The sequence below is a fragment of the Odocoileus virginianus genome, chromosome 21, assembly GCF_023699985.2.
Source record: "Odocoileus virginianus isolate 20LAN1187 ecotype Illinois chromosome 21, Ovbor_1.2, whole genome shotgun sequence".
Taxonomy (NCBI): Eukaryota; Metazoa; Chordata; class Mammalia; order Artiodactyla; family Cervidae; genus Odocoileus; species Odocoileus virginianus.
This window is the reverse complement of record NC_069694.1, coordinates 42,396,366-42,412,671: the sequence shown is the minus strand read 5'-3', so window position 1 is coordinate 42,412,671 and position 16,306 is coordinate 42,396,366. Positions and strand designations below refer to the sequence as shown.

The 16,306-nt window shown below is 41.8% G+C and overlaps 1 protein-coding gene across 4 annotated transcripts in view; it reads right to left on the bottom strand.

The window, feature by feature from the left end:
* The window catches only part of PAPSS1 (3'-phosphoadenosine 5'-phosphosulfate synthase 1), a 109,301-nt gene that overhangs the window by 77,925 nt on the left and 15,070 nt on the right, over positions 1-16,306 (bottom strand). For all 4 annotated transcript variants that reach the window (XM_070452245.1, XM_070452248.1, XM_070452247.1 and 1 more), the window contains 2 exons: positions 11,979-12,214; positions 5,424-5,562 (listed from right to left, as the gene is read on the bottom strand). In XM_070452245.1, coding sequence (XP_070308346.1) covers positions 5,424-5,562; positions 11,979-12,214 — 375 coding nt within the window. The remainder of the gene's footprint in view (positions 1-5,423; positions 5,563-11,978; positions 12,215-16,306) is intronic.

Below are 16,306 nucleotides of genomic sequence, written 5' to 3'. Positions count from 1 at the left end.
TGTGGCAGCCTCGATGGGAAGGGAGCTTGGGGAAGAATGGATACATGTATTATGTATGGCTGAGGCCCTTTGCTATTCACCTGAAACTATCACAACATTGTTCACTGACTATATTCCAATATAAAATTCAAAGTTTTTTTTTTCTTAAAAAGAGGCATAGGTATCAAAGGAGCCTTAAGATGAACACTACAAGTCTACAACCCACCTATTTCATTCTTTTTCTATCTCATATTCCTAAATATCACATTAAGTCCTACACCTAAGAAGAAATTTTTGCATTACTGATACTTCCAACAGTATTACTAGTGAGTCATAGTAACATAGGTAGGGAACAAACAAATCTGGTTATTTAAATCTCTAGTTCATAAGTTCTAATTCTCAAATGTAGCTACAACTTGGAATCACCAGGTCTTACCCTCAAGAGATTCGAATTTCATCATTCTGCGGTTCAGCCTTGGCACTAGATTTTTTAAGTTCTCCTACGTGATTCTTCTGTGTAGCAAAGCTTGAAGATCACTGTGTCAGGAGGTTTGGTTTAACATTTTAAAAGTCCAGGAAGTTTCTTCCTAATTAATTTATCCCATCAGTGATTATAATAAATGTACATTGTGAGGAAAACATTTATATAAGTAGGTTATAACTACTTAAGCATTAATCGTGAAAATAATCTAGGTATTAAAGTATCTGACATAGGCATACACTTACAGTTTAGTAGTGCCATATAAAAGCCTGAGGTACACTGAATGGATGTAATACCACCTGTCCTTGAATGTTTACCATCAAGGCTCATTGCTAGGAAACTCTCTAAGCACCATTCTAACAATGAATAAATGATTTCTAAAAACTACCCAGTCAGGAACTCTAGTATCATGGCTAACCTAAAATAAATAACTGTGGGTACACTTATGCACACAGGTATACATTAATCTAAGGAACGTTTTATCAATGCCTAATCAGAGGAATTAAGAAATACTTGGCAAACAAGCAACATGTAGAAAACTGAATACAAACATACTCCCAGATACAGAATGCAAACTGCAAGTGACTTAAGGTATTTTGGCTTTGGTCTTATTATTCAACTTTACATCCCTATCACCAAATACAAACTTTGCAAATAGACAGTGGAGACCAATGTGCTGAACACATGATTTCTACTCCACCTTCCATACCATCCAACAAGCATTTACTGTGTATGTACTAAGTATTATGCTTTGGGCCATTTGTTGCTGTTCAGTCGCTCAGTCATGTCCGACTTTTTGTGACCCCATGGACTACAGCACACTAGGCTTTCCTGTCATTCACCATCTCCCAGTATTTGCTCAAACTCATGTCCATTAAGTTGGTGATGCCATCAAACCATCTCATCCTCTGTTGTCCCCTTCTCCTGCCTTCAACCTTTCCCAGTAGCAGGACCTTCTCCAATCAGTAGGCACATTAGGCAGCCAAAGGACTGGAGCTTCAGCTTCAGCCTCAGTTCTTCCAATGTATATTCAGGGCTGATTTCCTTTAGTTTATGACTGGTTTGACCTCCTTGCGGTCCAAGAGACTCTCAAGAGTGTTCACCAGCCCACAGTTCAAACGAATCAATTCTTCGGCACTCAGCCTTTTTTACTGTCCAGCTCTCACATCCACACACCACTAGTAGAAAAACCATAGCTTTGACTATACAGACTTTTGTTGGCAAAGTAACATCTCTGCTTTTTACTATGCTGTCTAGGTTTGTCATTGCTTTTCTTCCAAGGAGCAAGTGTCTTTCAATTTCATGGCTGCAGTCACTGTCTGCAGTGATTCTGGAGCCCAAGAAACCTAAGTCTGTCACTGTTTCCATTGTTTCCCCATCTATTTGCCATGAAGTAATGGGACCGGATGCTACGATCTTTGTTTTCTGAATGTTGAGTTTTAAGCCAGCTTTTTCACTCGCCTCTTTCACGTTCATCAAGAGGCTCTTTAATTCCTCTTTGCCTTCTTCCATAAGAATGGTGTCATCTGCATATCTGAGGTTATTGATATTTCTCCCTGCACTCTTAATTCTAGCTTGTGTTTCATCCAGCCCGGCATTTTGCATGATGCACTCTGTATATAAGTTAAATAAGCAAGGTGACAATATAGCATTCGATGTACTCCTTTCCCAATCTGGAACCAGACCATTGTTTCATGTCCAGTTCTACCTGTTGCTTCTTGACCTGCATACAGATTTCTCAGGAGGCAGGTAAGGTGGTCTGGTATTACCATCTCTTGAAGAATTTTCCACAGGTTGCTGTGATCCACACAGTCCAAGGCTTTAGCATAGTCAATGAAGCAGAAGTAGATGTTTTTTCTGGGATTCTCTAGCTTTTTCTATGATCCAATGGATGCTGGCAATTTGATCTCTGGTTCCTCTGCCTTTTCTAAATCCAGCTTGTACATCTGGAAGTTCTCGGTTCACATACTATTGAAGCCTCACTTGGAGGATTTTTTTAAAGTAATTAATTTTTTAATTGGAGACTAATTACTTTACTATATTACAGTGGTTTCTGCCATACATTGATATGAATCAGCCGTGGGTATATATGTGTTCCCCATCCTGAACTGCTCTCCCACCTTCGCTTGGAGAACTTTGAGCATTACTTTGCCAGCATGTGAAATGAGGACAACTGTGCAGTAGTTTGAACATTCTTTGGCATCGCCCTTCTTTGGGATAGGAATGAAAACTGACCTTTTCCAGTCTTGTGGTCACTGCTCAGTTTTCCATATTTGCTGGCATATTGAGTGTAGCACTTTCACAGCATCATCTTTTAGGATCTGAAATAGCTTAGTTGGAATTCCATCACTTCCACTAGCTTTGTTCATAGTGATGCTTCCTAAGGCCCACTTGACTACACACGACAGGATGTCTGGCTCTAGGTGAGTGATCACACCATCGTGGTTATCCAGGTCATTATGATCTTTTTTGTACATTTCTGTTTATTCTTGCCACCTCTTCTTAATATCTTCTGCTTCTATTAGGTCCATACCGTTTCTGTCCTTTACTGTGCCCATCTCTGCATGAAATGTTCCCTTGGTATCTCTAATTTTCTGGAAGAGATCTCTAGTCTTTCCCTTTCTATTGCTTTCCTCTATTTCTCTGCACTGATCACTTATAAAGGCTTTCTTATCTCTCCTTGCTGTTCTCTGGAACTTTACATTCAGATGGGTATATCTTTCCTTTCCTCCTCTGCCTTTCGTTTCTCTTCTTTTCTCAGCTATTTGTAAGGCCTCCTCAGACAACCATTTTGCCTTTCTGCATTTCTTTTTCTTTAGGATGGTTTTGATCACTGCTTCCTGTATAATGTCATGAACCTCCGTCCATAGTTCTTCAGGAACTCTGTCTATCGGATCTAATCCCTTGAATCTATTTGTCACTTCCACTGAATGGTCCAGTGGTTTTCCCTACTTTCTTCAATTTAAGTCTGAATTTTGCAATAAGGAGTTCATGATCTGAGTCACAGTCAGCTCCCTGTCTTATTTTTACTGTCTGTATAGATCTTTTCCATCTTCAGCTACAAAGAATATAATCAATATAATCAATCTGATTTTCATATTGACCATGTGGTGGTATTAATGTGTACAGTCATCTCGTGTTGCTGGAAGAAGGTGTTTGCTATGACTACTGTGTTCTCTTAGCAAAATTCTGTTAGACTTTGCCCTGCTTCATTTTGTACTCCAAGGCCAAGCCTGCTGCTACTCCAGGTATCTCTTAACTTCCTACTTTTAGGCCATGCTTTGTGCTAAATTCTAATAACACAAAAAATGGTAAAGAGGGTGCTTATTCCAGGTGGGCAGACAAATCCCTCACCAATCCATCCTTGCAAAAACAACAAAACCAACTATAGTTAAAATAAGTAAAAGATTCAGACGTCGGGATCCTGGACACATCCTTCAGCTTCTCTTTGCAAATCTCTACGACGAACAAACAGAAGTGAACACTGATCGTCAACAGAGAGAGCTGTGTGCTATTCACTCAGTCGTGTCCGACTCTTTGCAACCCCATGGGCTGTAGCCCTCCAGGCTCCTCTGTCAATGGAATTTTCCAGGCAAGAATACTGGAGTGGGTTGCCATGCCCTCCTCCAGGTATCTTCCCAACCCAGGGATCGAACCCAGGTCTCCTTCATTGCAGGCAGATTCTTTACCATCTGAGCCACCAGGGAAGTCCATGAATACTGGAGTGGGTGGCCTATCCCTTCTCCAGGGGATCTTCCCAACCCAGGAATTGAATCGGGGTCTCCTGCATTGTAGATGGATTCTTTACCAGCTGAGCTACCAGGTAAGCCAGAGAGTGACTGAGAAATTAAATGGATAAACTGGTTCCCTTCCTGTTGTCATCATATTCAGGACTGTTCTCCTTGAGTCAAGAAAGTCACACCAGGACTGTTCTCCTTGAGTCAAGAAACTGAGCTTCCAAGGTGGCAAGACTAGACACGAGCCTGCCCAGGGAACCAAATTCACCACCAGATTCAGTGGAACCCGCCCCAACTGCTCATGCGTTCCCAGGTCCAGACAAAAGAGCCCAGCATAACAAGCATTTTCCTTCCTCTTCCACCCTTTCCTTTTCAGGGTCAGAAGCTGGTGCCAAAATCTATACTTCATAGAGCTCCTGGGAGCTTCTGATAGCCCCAGGTTATCACATTCCCTGCTGGGAAGGCAAATAAAAGTTACCAGCATGAATTGATTCCAAACAATGTAAACTAAATATCTATCTTTGATGCTTTTTTCATGTTGGCATGCTCTCTCTTACTGTTAATAATAATAACAGACCAGGACTAATGTCAAAGGATGTCTAAAAGATAAACTGAATGACTGGTATCAAAGGCCACAGAGGAACAAGTTCTAAATGTCTCTATGCCAAATTTTCATCAGAGTTGAAAGTCGGGGAGAAGACTATAAAACTGAAAATACAAGCTGTGTGTACTTTGATATGTTAATTCAATCTAATACAACAATCATACATAGAATGAATTCCAGATCACTCTAAGCAACATGTATACATGATATACATAAGAATGAGACATTTTCCTTGCTCTCAAGATGCTTATGATTTAGGCATTTTCCCCATTCACTACGGGATTTCTTACATTTTCACTAGAACAAAGACCACAGAAGTGCTAGGCACCAAATTACACCAAATAGGTTTCCACCAGCCCCCAAAGTCCAAGTCTTCTAAAATTTGTCTTGTGGGTAGGATTTCAAGCTGATGGGTGATACTGAGTGTAAACAGTACTATTACCAACAGGTACTACTGGTTAGGCCTGAGAGATACAACTGTGTAGTAAGACCCACTGACTCTTCTCAAGGAGCTTCAGGTTGTTCGAATGCTTTCATCTCTTAGAAAAGATTATCAGTCTCAGATACGGTTAAGATGAAATATTGAAGGAAAGACAAACTGGGAAAAAAGCATATTACTTACCTTTAATTTCTCCAGCCCGGGCTTTTTTGTAGAGTCCTTTGACATCCCTCTGCTCACAAACATGCAGGGGAGCATCAACAAATACTTCGAAGAAAGGTAAACTTGCACCCTCATGAATCTGCCTTGCATTGTTTCGATCCTTAGAAAAAAGACACACGCAGAAACGTAACAAAAAATGCTCATAGGAACCAAGGGTACTGTATTAATAACAAGGACAAGGAAAAGAGCTTTTCGGTTGAGTTAGAGCAAAATGTATTAGTCAAGGTTTAATTTGTATTTTAAAAATATAAACTGAAAATAAAAACCCAAGAAATTAGGTTAACAAGCCCATTCTGCATTAAGAATTTTAAAAGAGTTGCTATTCTGAAAATCGGATATACTGGGAAGTTCCAGGAGGGAGAACAATAAATGCCCCACAAATGCTTTCGCCTAAACTTTATGAGGAACTTGAGCCAAAGCTCGGCTCGAATGCAAATGCCATCAGGCCTCTCTCAACAACTCCCTCAACCTGAGCCTGTGCTGGCCTGAAAGTAACTTCACCAGAAATCCATTCAGAACCAAGGCTAGTTTATTCTCTTACCACATACAAACCCCTGCAGCCACTGCATATGTCTAACATGCCCCAAACTTCATTTTTCTGCATGGCTCCTAACCCCCAACTCTGATAACTACTTCAGCGCCCAGCCTAAAATCTCTCCACCCTGTCTTCGGGAATACTCCGCCCTTTTAAGTGAACTACTTCTCCTTTCTGGTCTTCACTAAAACCAAGTCCTCCCTGACGGCTTCACGCCCCTGTGTGTTCTCAAAGTCAGGCTCCACATTCACTCTATATATTCAAGGTGGCGCCACCATTTTTGTTGTCATTTACCATCATTCTCACGGTCCCTCCACTCAAGCCTACTTCCACTCTTACCAATGGCCACACCTCTAACTTTAAAAAGAAAATCCCCAGACATGAATGTTCTCCATCTCCCCTCTGCCATATAAATATGCCTACATCCCCCACCTTGACCTCATTCCCTCCTGCCACTCCTGCTTTCACAGATTCAAAATGCCCTACTCTACAATGGAATACTACTCAGCCATATAAAAGAATGAGGTTTTGCCATCTGGTACAACATGGATGGGCCTGGAGGGCATTATGCTGATGAAACAAGCTTGACAGAGAAAGACTAATATGGTATGGTATCACTTACACGTGGAATCTTAAAAAATACAACAAACTGGTGAATATAACAAAAAGGAAGCAACCTCACGGAGAAAAAAAAAAATCAGTGATTCCCAATGGGGAGAGGAGGGAAGGGGTAACACAGGGGTTGGGGAGAGAGATATACAAACTACTGGATACAAGATAGGCTCAAGGATGCATTGTACAACACAGGGAATGGAGCCAATATTTTGTAATAACTGTAAATGGAAAGTAACCTTTAAAGTTATACATTTAAAAACAAAATCTCCTTCTGGATAGTCGGGGGATTTGGGATGGACATGGACACATTGCTATGATTAAAACGGATAGCGGACAAGGATCCACTGTATAGCACATAGAATTCTGCTCAATGTTGTGTGGTGGCCTGGATGGGAGGGGAGTTGGAGGGAGAATGGATACATGTGTATGCATGGCTGAGTCCCTCTGCTGTTCCCCTGAAACTGTCACAACATTGTTAATTGGCTATATCCCAATGCAAAATAAAAAGTTTTTTTTAAAAAAAAAATCCCTTCCTTCTAATGAAACTTGCTCAGTCCACGAGTCCTGCTTCATCCGGAATCTTCAACCGTCTCTTTCTTCACTGGCAACAAACAAGTAAAAGTCACTACTTTCTATTAAAAACCGGTGAACAAACAAATCATACAAAAATCCCCATCATCGTGGGCACTTGCCAGGCCATTCTGCCCACATTTCACACTACTGAGCATACATATCCCAATAATGCTACTCCCTGGGGGATCCCACGCAGGCTGCTCCTTCGACTTCACCCCTCACTGCAGCACTGGTATTGCGCACGCCTGATCAGGAGCCCACTGCTCACCCCACACAGTCCTGGAGCACTCTTCTCAACTGCTTTCACAGAGGAAACTACAACATACACACCAACTCTCCAGCGTGAACTCTGTCCGTTTCTGAAATTAAACACCCTTTTCTAACTTCCTCCTAAATACACCCTCCTGGACATCCCCCATGTACCTTGAACATGTCCAAAAACCAAACTCCTTCTCTTTTCTCCCAGGCTCTCCTTCCCACCCATCCTGCCCAAATCAAGGGATAATAACACTATTCACCTGGAATCCCCAGAGTTTTCCTGGTTCCTTTGCCGTTCCATCTTGTGCATTTTGTCACAAAGTCCTTCAGATTTTACCTCCAGACATTACACTAACCCACTTCTTGCCTAACTCCTGGTTCCAGCTTATTTCTCTTGTCGACAAGTGAGTCACCCTTTTAATCAGTCTGTTGGCTTCCAGCTTTGATCTTCTCAAAGGCACACTCTACACTGTACCCAGGATGATAAGATGATGCAAATAAGATGTTGCAAATTCAACCACGTCACTAAACTCTTCAGAGACCGCCCCCATAGTCATCAGGGTAAAACCGAAGCATCTCAGAATGACATGACAGGTCTTCACCTGGGCCAACATTCTCAAGTCTTGCATCCGACGTTCTATCGATAACTAACACCAATCTTTCTACCAGGCTGCTTGGATCTTATGCCTTTGACATATCCCCTGCAAACACACTCACCCCTCTCCTGCGGCTAGAGCAGTGTGCTCCCTCAGAATAAGCTCCAAGCTCAGTCCTCAGGAACCCTGCCCCACATGTCCAGGCTGGCTGAGGGCCTCGCTTCCTCTGAGTTCTCAGCGCTCGGTCACTCAGTCATGTCTGACTCTTTGTGACTCCATGGACTGCAGCCCACCAGGCTCCTCTGTCCATGGGATCTTCCAGGCAAGAAAACTGGAGTAGGTTGCCATTTCCAACTCCAGGGGATCTTCCGGACCCAGGGATCAAACCCGCGTCTCTTGCGTCTCCTGTACTGGCAGGTCGATTCTTTACCACTGTGCCATCTGGGAAAGTACCCACCATGTACCTCTGTCACAGATCCTAATGTACTGAAATAATTTCACTAGCTTTATAACCTTAGTTTCTGGCATAGCAGTTCAGTGGTGATCCTACTATTACAACTGTCCTTTCAAATGAAGGTGTTCCCAAGTTCCCACCTGTCACTCTCTTCTCATTCTCTATACTCTTTTGATTTCTCAGCTTCATCAAGGTTTCAACTAATTGAGTTAATGACCTCCAAAACAATATCTCAATTCTATACAACATTCCTGAGCTCCAGAACACATTTCCAAATAACCCAGTGGTCATCTTCACCTAGACACGCCACTGACACTTCAAACCTAACCCATCTAAAATGACACAGTCTTCTCCTCCCTTCCTACTCTACATCTTCTAACTCAATCAGACCATCTTCTCCTCAGAAAGCACCCTCCTTCATGTTCACCCCAAATTCAGCAATCAATCCAGGCACGACATCCCATTGATGCTACATGCTCAAGAGCTCTCATATATGCCCCATCTTTTCTATTCCCACAGCCGGTGCCTGAATTCACCCCCAAAAGCCTCCTAACTAGTCTCCTACCTCCAGACCATTCTCATTCCAGGCTTTACAGTGACCTCACTAAAATACACACCCAGAGACACCATTCCCCAGCACAATCTCAGCTCTCCACCACCCCTGGGGCAAAGTCTTCAGCAGTCTGGAGTTTGCCATGAGACTGCTGCAAATGGCTCGAGCTTCATCTTTCCTCATGTTTATCCTGCAGAACAGCCAAAACAAACTACCTGCAGTCCCCCAGGTGTAATTCCCTCACATTTCCATGCTGTTGTAACTACTGCAGTATCTCTGCTGTCTGAAATAGCTTCCTCCCTCCGGTCGAACTGGTACACTGAGTCACCCTTCATGACTCATCTCAAGCAGCACCACCTCTTTGGATCTTCCACAGCAGTTTTCATATACGTACCCGATCGCTTGCCTTAAGATCACATCTCTATGCTCCCACCAGATCACCTACCAACTCCTTAAGGACAAGAATCATCAGGCTTATTTTTACAACCAAGATGCCCAAGTTCAGGGGTGACAGAAGAATACACATATCCTATATGACTTGGTACAAATATTACTGCGGATTTTGACATGCTCTAAGCATAACCTAAACCTCATTTCCATTCTCAGTGCTTTTAGGCATGAGATCAACAAAAGTTTTGTTACATGCTATGGAAACAACAGAGCCAAAAAAAGCATATTAGCATATACTTTTAGATACCCAGGTCTCAGTTGCTAGCTCTCCAAAGGTATCACTGACTTTTTCTTTTTCTAAGAACTGCAAAGATTCCCAGAAGGTGCAAGAATATCACCATTATTATATCACTGTGAAAACTATTTCTATCCAAGAATTGAGGAAATCTAACAACTCTCATTCTCTTACACATTTCATTATCTACGATACTTTAAGCTGATGTATTGACACTGATCCCAATGCTTCAGGAAAATGAAAAGTAGCTAGTCCTCAAAGAACCTTTTACGACTCCTGCCACAGTTCAACTAAGTGAATCTCTGTGATTAACACTCAATCTCACACTTAATCTATAATCTTTACAGCTCAAATTTTTTTAAAAGTCTAAGTAACCTTTCCAGATTTATGTCACAATAATAGAATTGTGCTATTACTTATTACACCTACTGAATACTTACTACACATCAGGCTGTGCTGAGAGCAGTCAATGCATGATTTACCTAATCCTCAGAGCAACTCTAGCCTGGAAAATTCCATGGGCAGAGGAGCCTGGTGGGGCCACAAAGAGACACAGCTGATCGACTGAGCACCCACAGGCACACGCATACACACACACACACATGTACGCACACACACACACGGAGCAACCCTACAAGGCAGGCATTACCTGAGCTTCGAAGGTTAAGTAAATTGGCCAAGGTCCTAACAGTAACTGGGAAAGCCGAGATTTCAGTCTCTTATTTCTGGCTTCAAAGCTGCTATCTTTAACCACTAAGATATCTCGCCTATTTTTACATATCTGGGCTCCCTAAGAGGCTATGCTATCATTTAACAAATATCTACTGTGTTCTAAATATCTACTGTGCTCCCGGATCTGGGCTTAGCGTCAAGATTAGAAAGACAAATCAGACGGAACCCCAGCCTCAAGGAGCCAGTAGGGTTTAGAGGCAGCAAAGCACAGTGGGCAAGAGCATGGATCCCAGTGGCACAGTTTGGGAGCAAATCCTTGCTTCTCCATGCAGCGTGTGAGCCTGGGTGATTTACATCTCTGTTTCCTCACCTCCACCCTCCTTATTGAGTGATGAAAACTAAGGGAGCTAGTTCATATGACAGCACTTTACAACTGTTATCAGTACACAGTCAGTGTTCAGTAGTGCTAGCTGCCATTATTACCATTATCACTGTTATTATTACTGCTGTGGCTGCTACTAGCATCATCAACCAAAAAACTGGTATTTATAATAAAACAATGTGACCTCCCTGGTGGTACCGTGGATAAGAATCCATCTACCAATGTAGGAGACACAGGTTTGATACCTGGTCCGGAAAGAATCCACATGGCAAGAAGCAACTAAGCCTGTATGCCAAAACTACTAAGACCACGCTCTAGGGCCCACAAGCCGCACCTAGTGAAACGCATGCACCCCAAAACCCATTCGCCACTACTTCTGAGCCCACGTGCTGCACTGCTGAAGCCCATCATCCACCTAGAGCCTGAGCTCCCCGACTACAGAAGCCACCACAAGAGAAACCTGCATCCCACAATGAAGGAGTCCCTGCTCACTGCAACCAGAGAAAGCCCGCACAAAGCAACGAAGAGCCAGCACAGCCAAAGATTAATTAACTTTCTTTAAAATGTGTCATGGCACACTACCAAGGACAATCAAGACAGATACCCAGCAAAGTCTGAGAGGAGGAGATACCCAATCTGAGACTCAGAGCATGAACAGGGGTCAACTGATGCTGAGGTGAGGCTAGGAGGAAGGAGATGAACGCCTTCTAGGCAGAGGGAAATGGAATTCTCGTGAGGAAAAGCAACATGACTTTTCTCAAAGCAATACAAAAAAGTGAATCAGTGCTGCTATGGTCTCTGAAAAAATGTGATGAAAGATGAGCCTCAGGTATTGTGAGCAAAAGAATCCCAACAGGACACATGTTAAGAAATCTAACATTTTCCCTGGTGTTTAATGCATGTTGAGTCTTTATTATAGGTTTTGTGAACTGAAAAGTCAAACTTGAAATAATTTGGCCATTGACTTGGTCAACAACTTTGGTTATAACAGGGGCCAGGGGATGAGTGGGTCACAGCAATGCTTTTCAAAAATGAATTTACTTAGAAAGTTGCAGCACAGAAATGCTGTAGGTTAACTGTTTTAATTTGGATTTAGCCTCAAAGTACATGTCAATGTTTCGATTATTTGCTTTTTCTGACACCATGTTCTCAATATACGTAATCAGAACCACAATGGTGCAAAAGCCACATACCTGAGTATAAGGTGATATAAAACTTGTGATGCATACTAAGCCAGCATCTGCAAACAGCTTAGCTACTTCTGCGATGCGTCGAACGTTCTCTTCCCTGTCTTCAGGACTAAAGCCAAGATTTTTATTGAGACCTTGACGAATGTTGTCACCATCCAAAGTGTAGCAAGGAATACCATGGCAAACCAAGTATTCCTCCAAAGCCATGCTTACTGTGGTCTTTCCTGCTCCAGATAAGCCTAAAAGTGAACAGTCCATAGATTTCAGATAGAAAATTGAGAGGATAATTACTTAGTAATAAAGACAATCACAGGCTTAATTATATTCATTATGCAAAGCAATCTCTTAGTAACATTCTTATCCAATATTTCTCTGTAAGATTTTACTATGTCTTAGCTAGAAAAACATCTATAATTTAAATATAATAAGCATTTATGTTTTAGTAATTCCTGTCTAAATCCAAAGGCATCCCAGAAATCACTGAGCCAGAAATGCTTAACCAATCTGAATATTATATTTGGTTGAGTATAGATATTCACCATGTCCTCTTGTTACCACTATTCTAAAACTGCATGCCAACTCTAAAACAAAGTTATATGCCCAAATTACTTCTGGTGAGGGGAGAAAAAGAAAAGACAAAAGTCAGTGAAATAAATATTAGAAAGTTACCTCTAGATCCCAGGATCAACACTTCCCAAAGGCTCTCATGATAAAAGTAACTGAGAATCTAATTTATAACATAATTAATCTAGAAAGAAAAGAATATCTTCATTTCACCTTCCTCTACTAATGATGTTTAGTCACTAAATGATGAGAAGTGAAGGAAAAGAAAAAAGTATATTTATGCACTAACATGTGCTATCTTAGGGAGTATGTTATTACAGAATTCACAACTAAGACAATTATGAGAGACGAGATAAAATACGGAAACCTCATGTACTGAAACTCTCGACGTGTCAGTATAGAAGGCAAACTGAAAAATAAATTTTAAAATGAATGATATGTTAAAAGGATCAATATAGCATTAGATGCTTTCTACATTAAAAATGTATATTAAGAAGCACAGCAGGTAGTATATTTTCCAACAATGGCCTAAAAGCTTTTTTACAACAGGACATTGCCACTGTCCCATTCACAGGCAGAGTATACTATATTTCCCAGCCCTTGAATCTGGGCTGGACTTAAGACTCACCTATAACCAAAAGAATACAGTGAAAATGATGATGCATGACTTCCAACACCAGGTCTGAAAAAGCTGTTCAGCTTCTCTTTGGATATTTAATTGGAGAGAAGCCAGCTGTTACACAGGGCTTCCCCGGTGGCTCAGCTATAAAGAATCCACCTGCCATTGCAGAAGGCTCCAGTTTGATCCCTCGGTCAAGAAGCTCCCCTGGAGAAAAAAATGGCCATCCACTCCAGTATTCTTATCTGGAGAATCCCCTGGACAGAGGAGCCTGCCAGGCTACAGTCCACAGGGTCGGAAAGAGTCAGACTCGACTTAGCAACTACGCATCAGCTGTTAAATACTCTGAGACCACATCCTGGAGAAACGAGAAGTAGGTGTTGTAGCTGACAACCCTAGCCAGCTAAGATCCCGGCTGACATGCAGCACCTACTGTGGAGCTCCTGCGGCCACCCGACCAGCTGTGGCTTTACGCGAGTGGAGCCCAAGCCAGCAAGACTGCAACCAAGCAAGATCCAGAGGCAAACTGCCCAGCAGAGTCCTCCTGACCTCCTTACCCACACAATGGTGAGCGAATTAAAACGGCTGTTCTGCACCACTAGGTTTTGGGTAACTTGTTACGTATCAACAATGATTGAACACAGGCTGGGGAGACTGGGTTTTTCTGTCTTTTGCTTATTGTTGTTTTAAACAGGGTCTCTGTGCATGTAATGACCTAAACTAAAATGAGGTCACACAGGACGAGGATGGGCACTAAATCCAGGGACTGGTGTTTTTACAATGAGGCCATGTGAAGGCGAAAGCAGACACTGGAGTGGCACGCCTACAAGCCAGGAATGCTGAGGACCGCCAGATGCACCAGACACCAGGAGAGGGGATGGAATAGACTGTCCCTCAGAGCTGACAGAAGGAAGCCACCCTGATTTCAGGCTTCTGGCCGCTTCCTAAAACTTGTGAGAGAGGAAACTTTGGTTGTCTGAAGCCACTCAGTTTGCAGCAATTTGTTACAGTGGCCCTGGTAAAATAATATGCAAATCAACATAAAGATACAAAGAAAGCTGATCTGAAATATAATCTGAGAAGTGTTTCAAGAAAATGGTGTATAAATCTGGACAGATCTGGTTAAGCTACCGAAATGAAAGAAAAAGAAAGAAGTCATGAATTCTGTCTCCAACAATATTGTCAAAAAAAACCCAAAACACACAATTAACAAGCCTGGTTTGGTGAATGTATATAGAATATTGCCCACATCAGGGGAATACATTTTCTTTTCAAAGAGACAATTCTGAAATTGATTACATCCTAGACCTGAATGAAGGTAAGTACCAAAAAAAAAAATCTGATAAACAGAATTTATAAACATCATTAGTGGTAAAATAAAGGGAACATACTAGGTTCAAGAAAAGAAGTACTCAATTTTTTAAAGATCAATCCACCCCAAATTGATCTTTAGATACAACGTAACCCCAGACCAAATCTCAACAAGATTTTGGGGGAATTGATTAAACGGATTACAAAATTCATACACTACAAAGAGCCAAAAAAAAAAAAAAACCTCAAGATATTTCCAATGAAGAAGGTAAGAAGACTTACTCCACTGAATTTCAGGGCTTTTTTACAAACATATAGTAATTAAAACAGCGTGGTAATAAGAGAGGAATAGACAAGTAAAGTATACCAGTGGAATCCATGCAAGTTCCCAGAAACCCACACATAAGTAGAAACCTGATCTATGACAGCTGGCAGAGCAGATCAGAGAGAAAAAGGATACCCTCATCAATATATTATCTTGGGAAAACTGATTATCTACATGGAAAAAAAAGAAAATGGATCCCTCCCCCACACTACATACAAAAACCAATTGCAGGAAGATAAAGAGCCTAAAAAGGCAGATACAGGACTTTGCTGGCAAAGGTCCTCTAGTCAAGGCTGTGGTTTTTCCAGTAGTCATGTACGGATGTGAGAGCTGGACAATAAAGAAGGCTGAGCCCCGAAGAACTGATGCTTTTGAACTGTGCTGCTGGAGAAGACTCTTAGGGTCCCTTGAACTGTAAGGAGATCCAACCAGCCCATCCTAAAGGAAATCAGTCCTGAATATTCACTGGAAGGCCTGATGCTGAAGCTGAAGCTCCAATACTTCGGCCACCTGATGCAAAGAACTGACTCATTGGAAAAGACCATGATGCTGGGAAAGACTGAGGGCAGGAGGAGAAGGGGCGACAGAAGATGAGATGGTTGGATGGCATCACTGACTCAATGGAGATGAGTCTGAGCAAACTCCAGGAGATAGTGAAGGACAGGGAAGCCTGTTGTGCTGCAGTCCATGGGGTCGCAGTCAGACATGACTGAACGACTGAACAACAACAAAGAGCCTAAATGAGAAAAGCAAAACTTCTCAAAGAAATTATAGGAAAAGTAATAATTCCTCATGAATGCAGGTTAAAAGAAAAGCTCATAAGGAGCAGAAAAAAGTCACAACACTTAATAGAAGAAAATGGAGTAATGTTTTAAGAATTCTAAGACAAAGAAAGTAGGAACCAAATACATATTTTACCCAACCAAGTGGTCATAAAAGACAGGTAGACATTCTCAAACATAACAACTCAGGGAATGCAGGATCTAACAGAAAACCATCTTACAAAAACCACTTCAAAAATATAGACCATAGAAACGTGACTCAAAGAAACAGCTCATGAGCAGACATGCTGTAATAAAAGAACTGATGATTAGGTGGTATGGGTGAATTAATTTACTTACAGAACTCAAATACAAACAACTATGTATATTTAAGATTTGGAACAGAATACGTTACAAGCATGCTCAGTCGAGTCTGACTCTTTGTGACCGCACAGACTATAGCCCTCCAGGCCCCTCTGCCCATAGGATTCTCCAGGAAAGAACACTGGAGTGGGTAGCCATTTCCTTCTCCAGGTGATCTTCCCAACCCAGGGATCAAACCCACATCTCTTGCATCTCCTGCACTGATAGCCAGATTCTTTACCACTGCACCACCTAGAAAGCCCATTACAAGTCTAGACAATGTAAACATAACAATTTAACATCAATCTCAAGTTAAGAATGAGGAAATGGGAAGAACACAAAAGTGCCACATACAGAAACATATCACCTATCTACAACTGAAACTTTT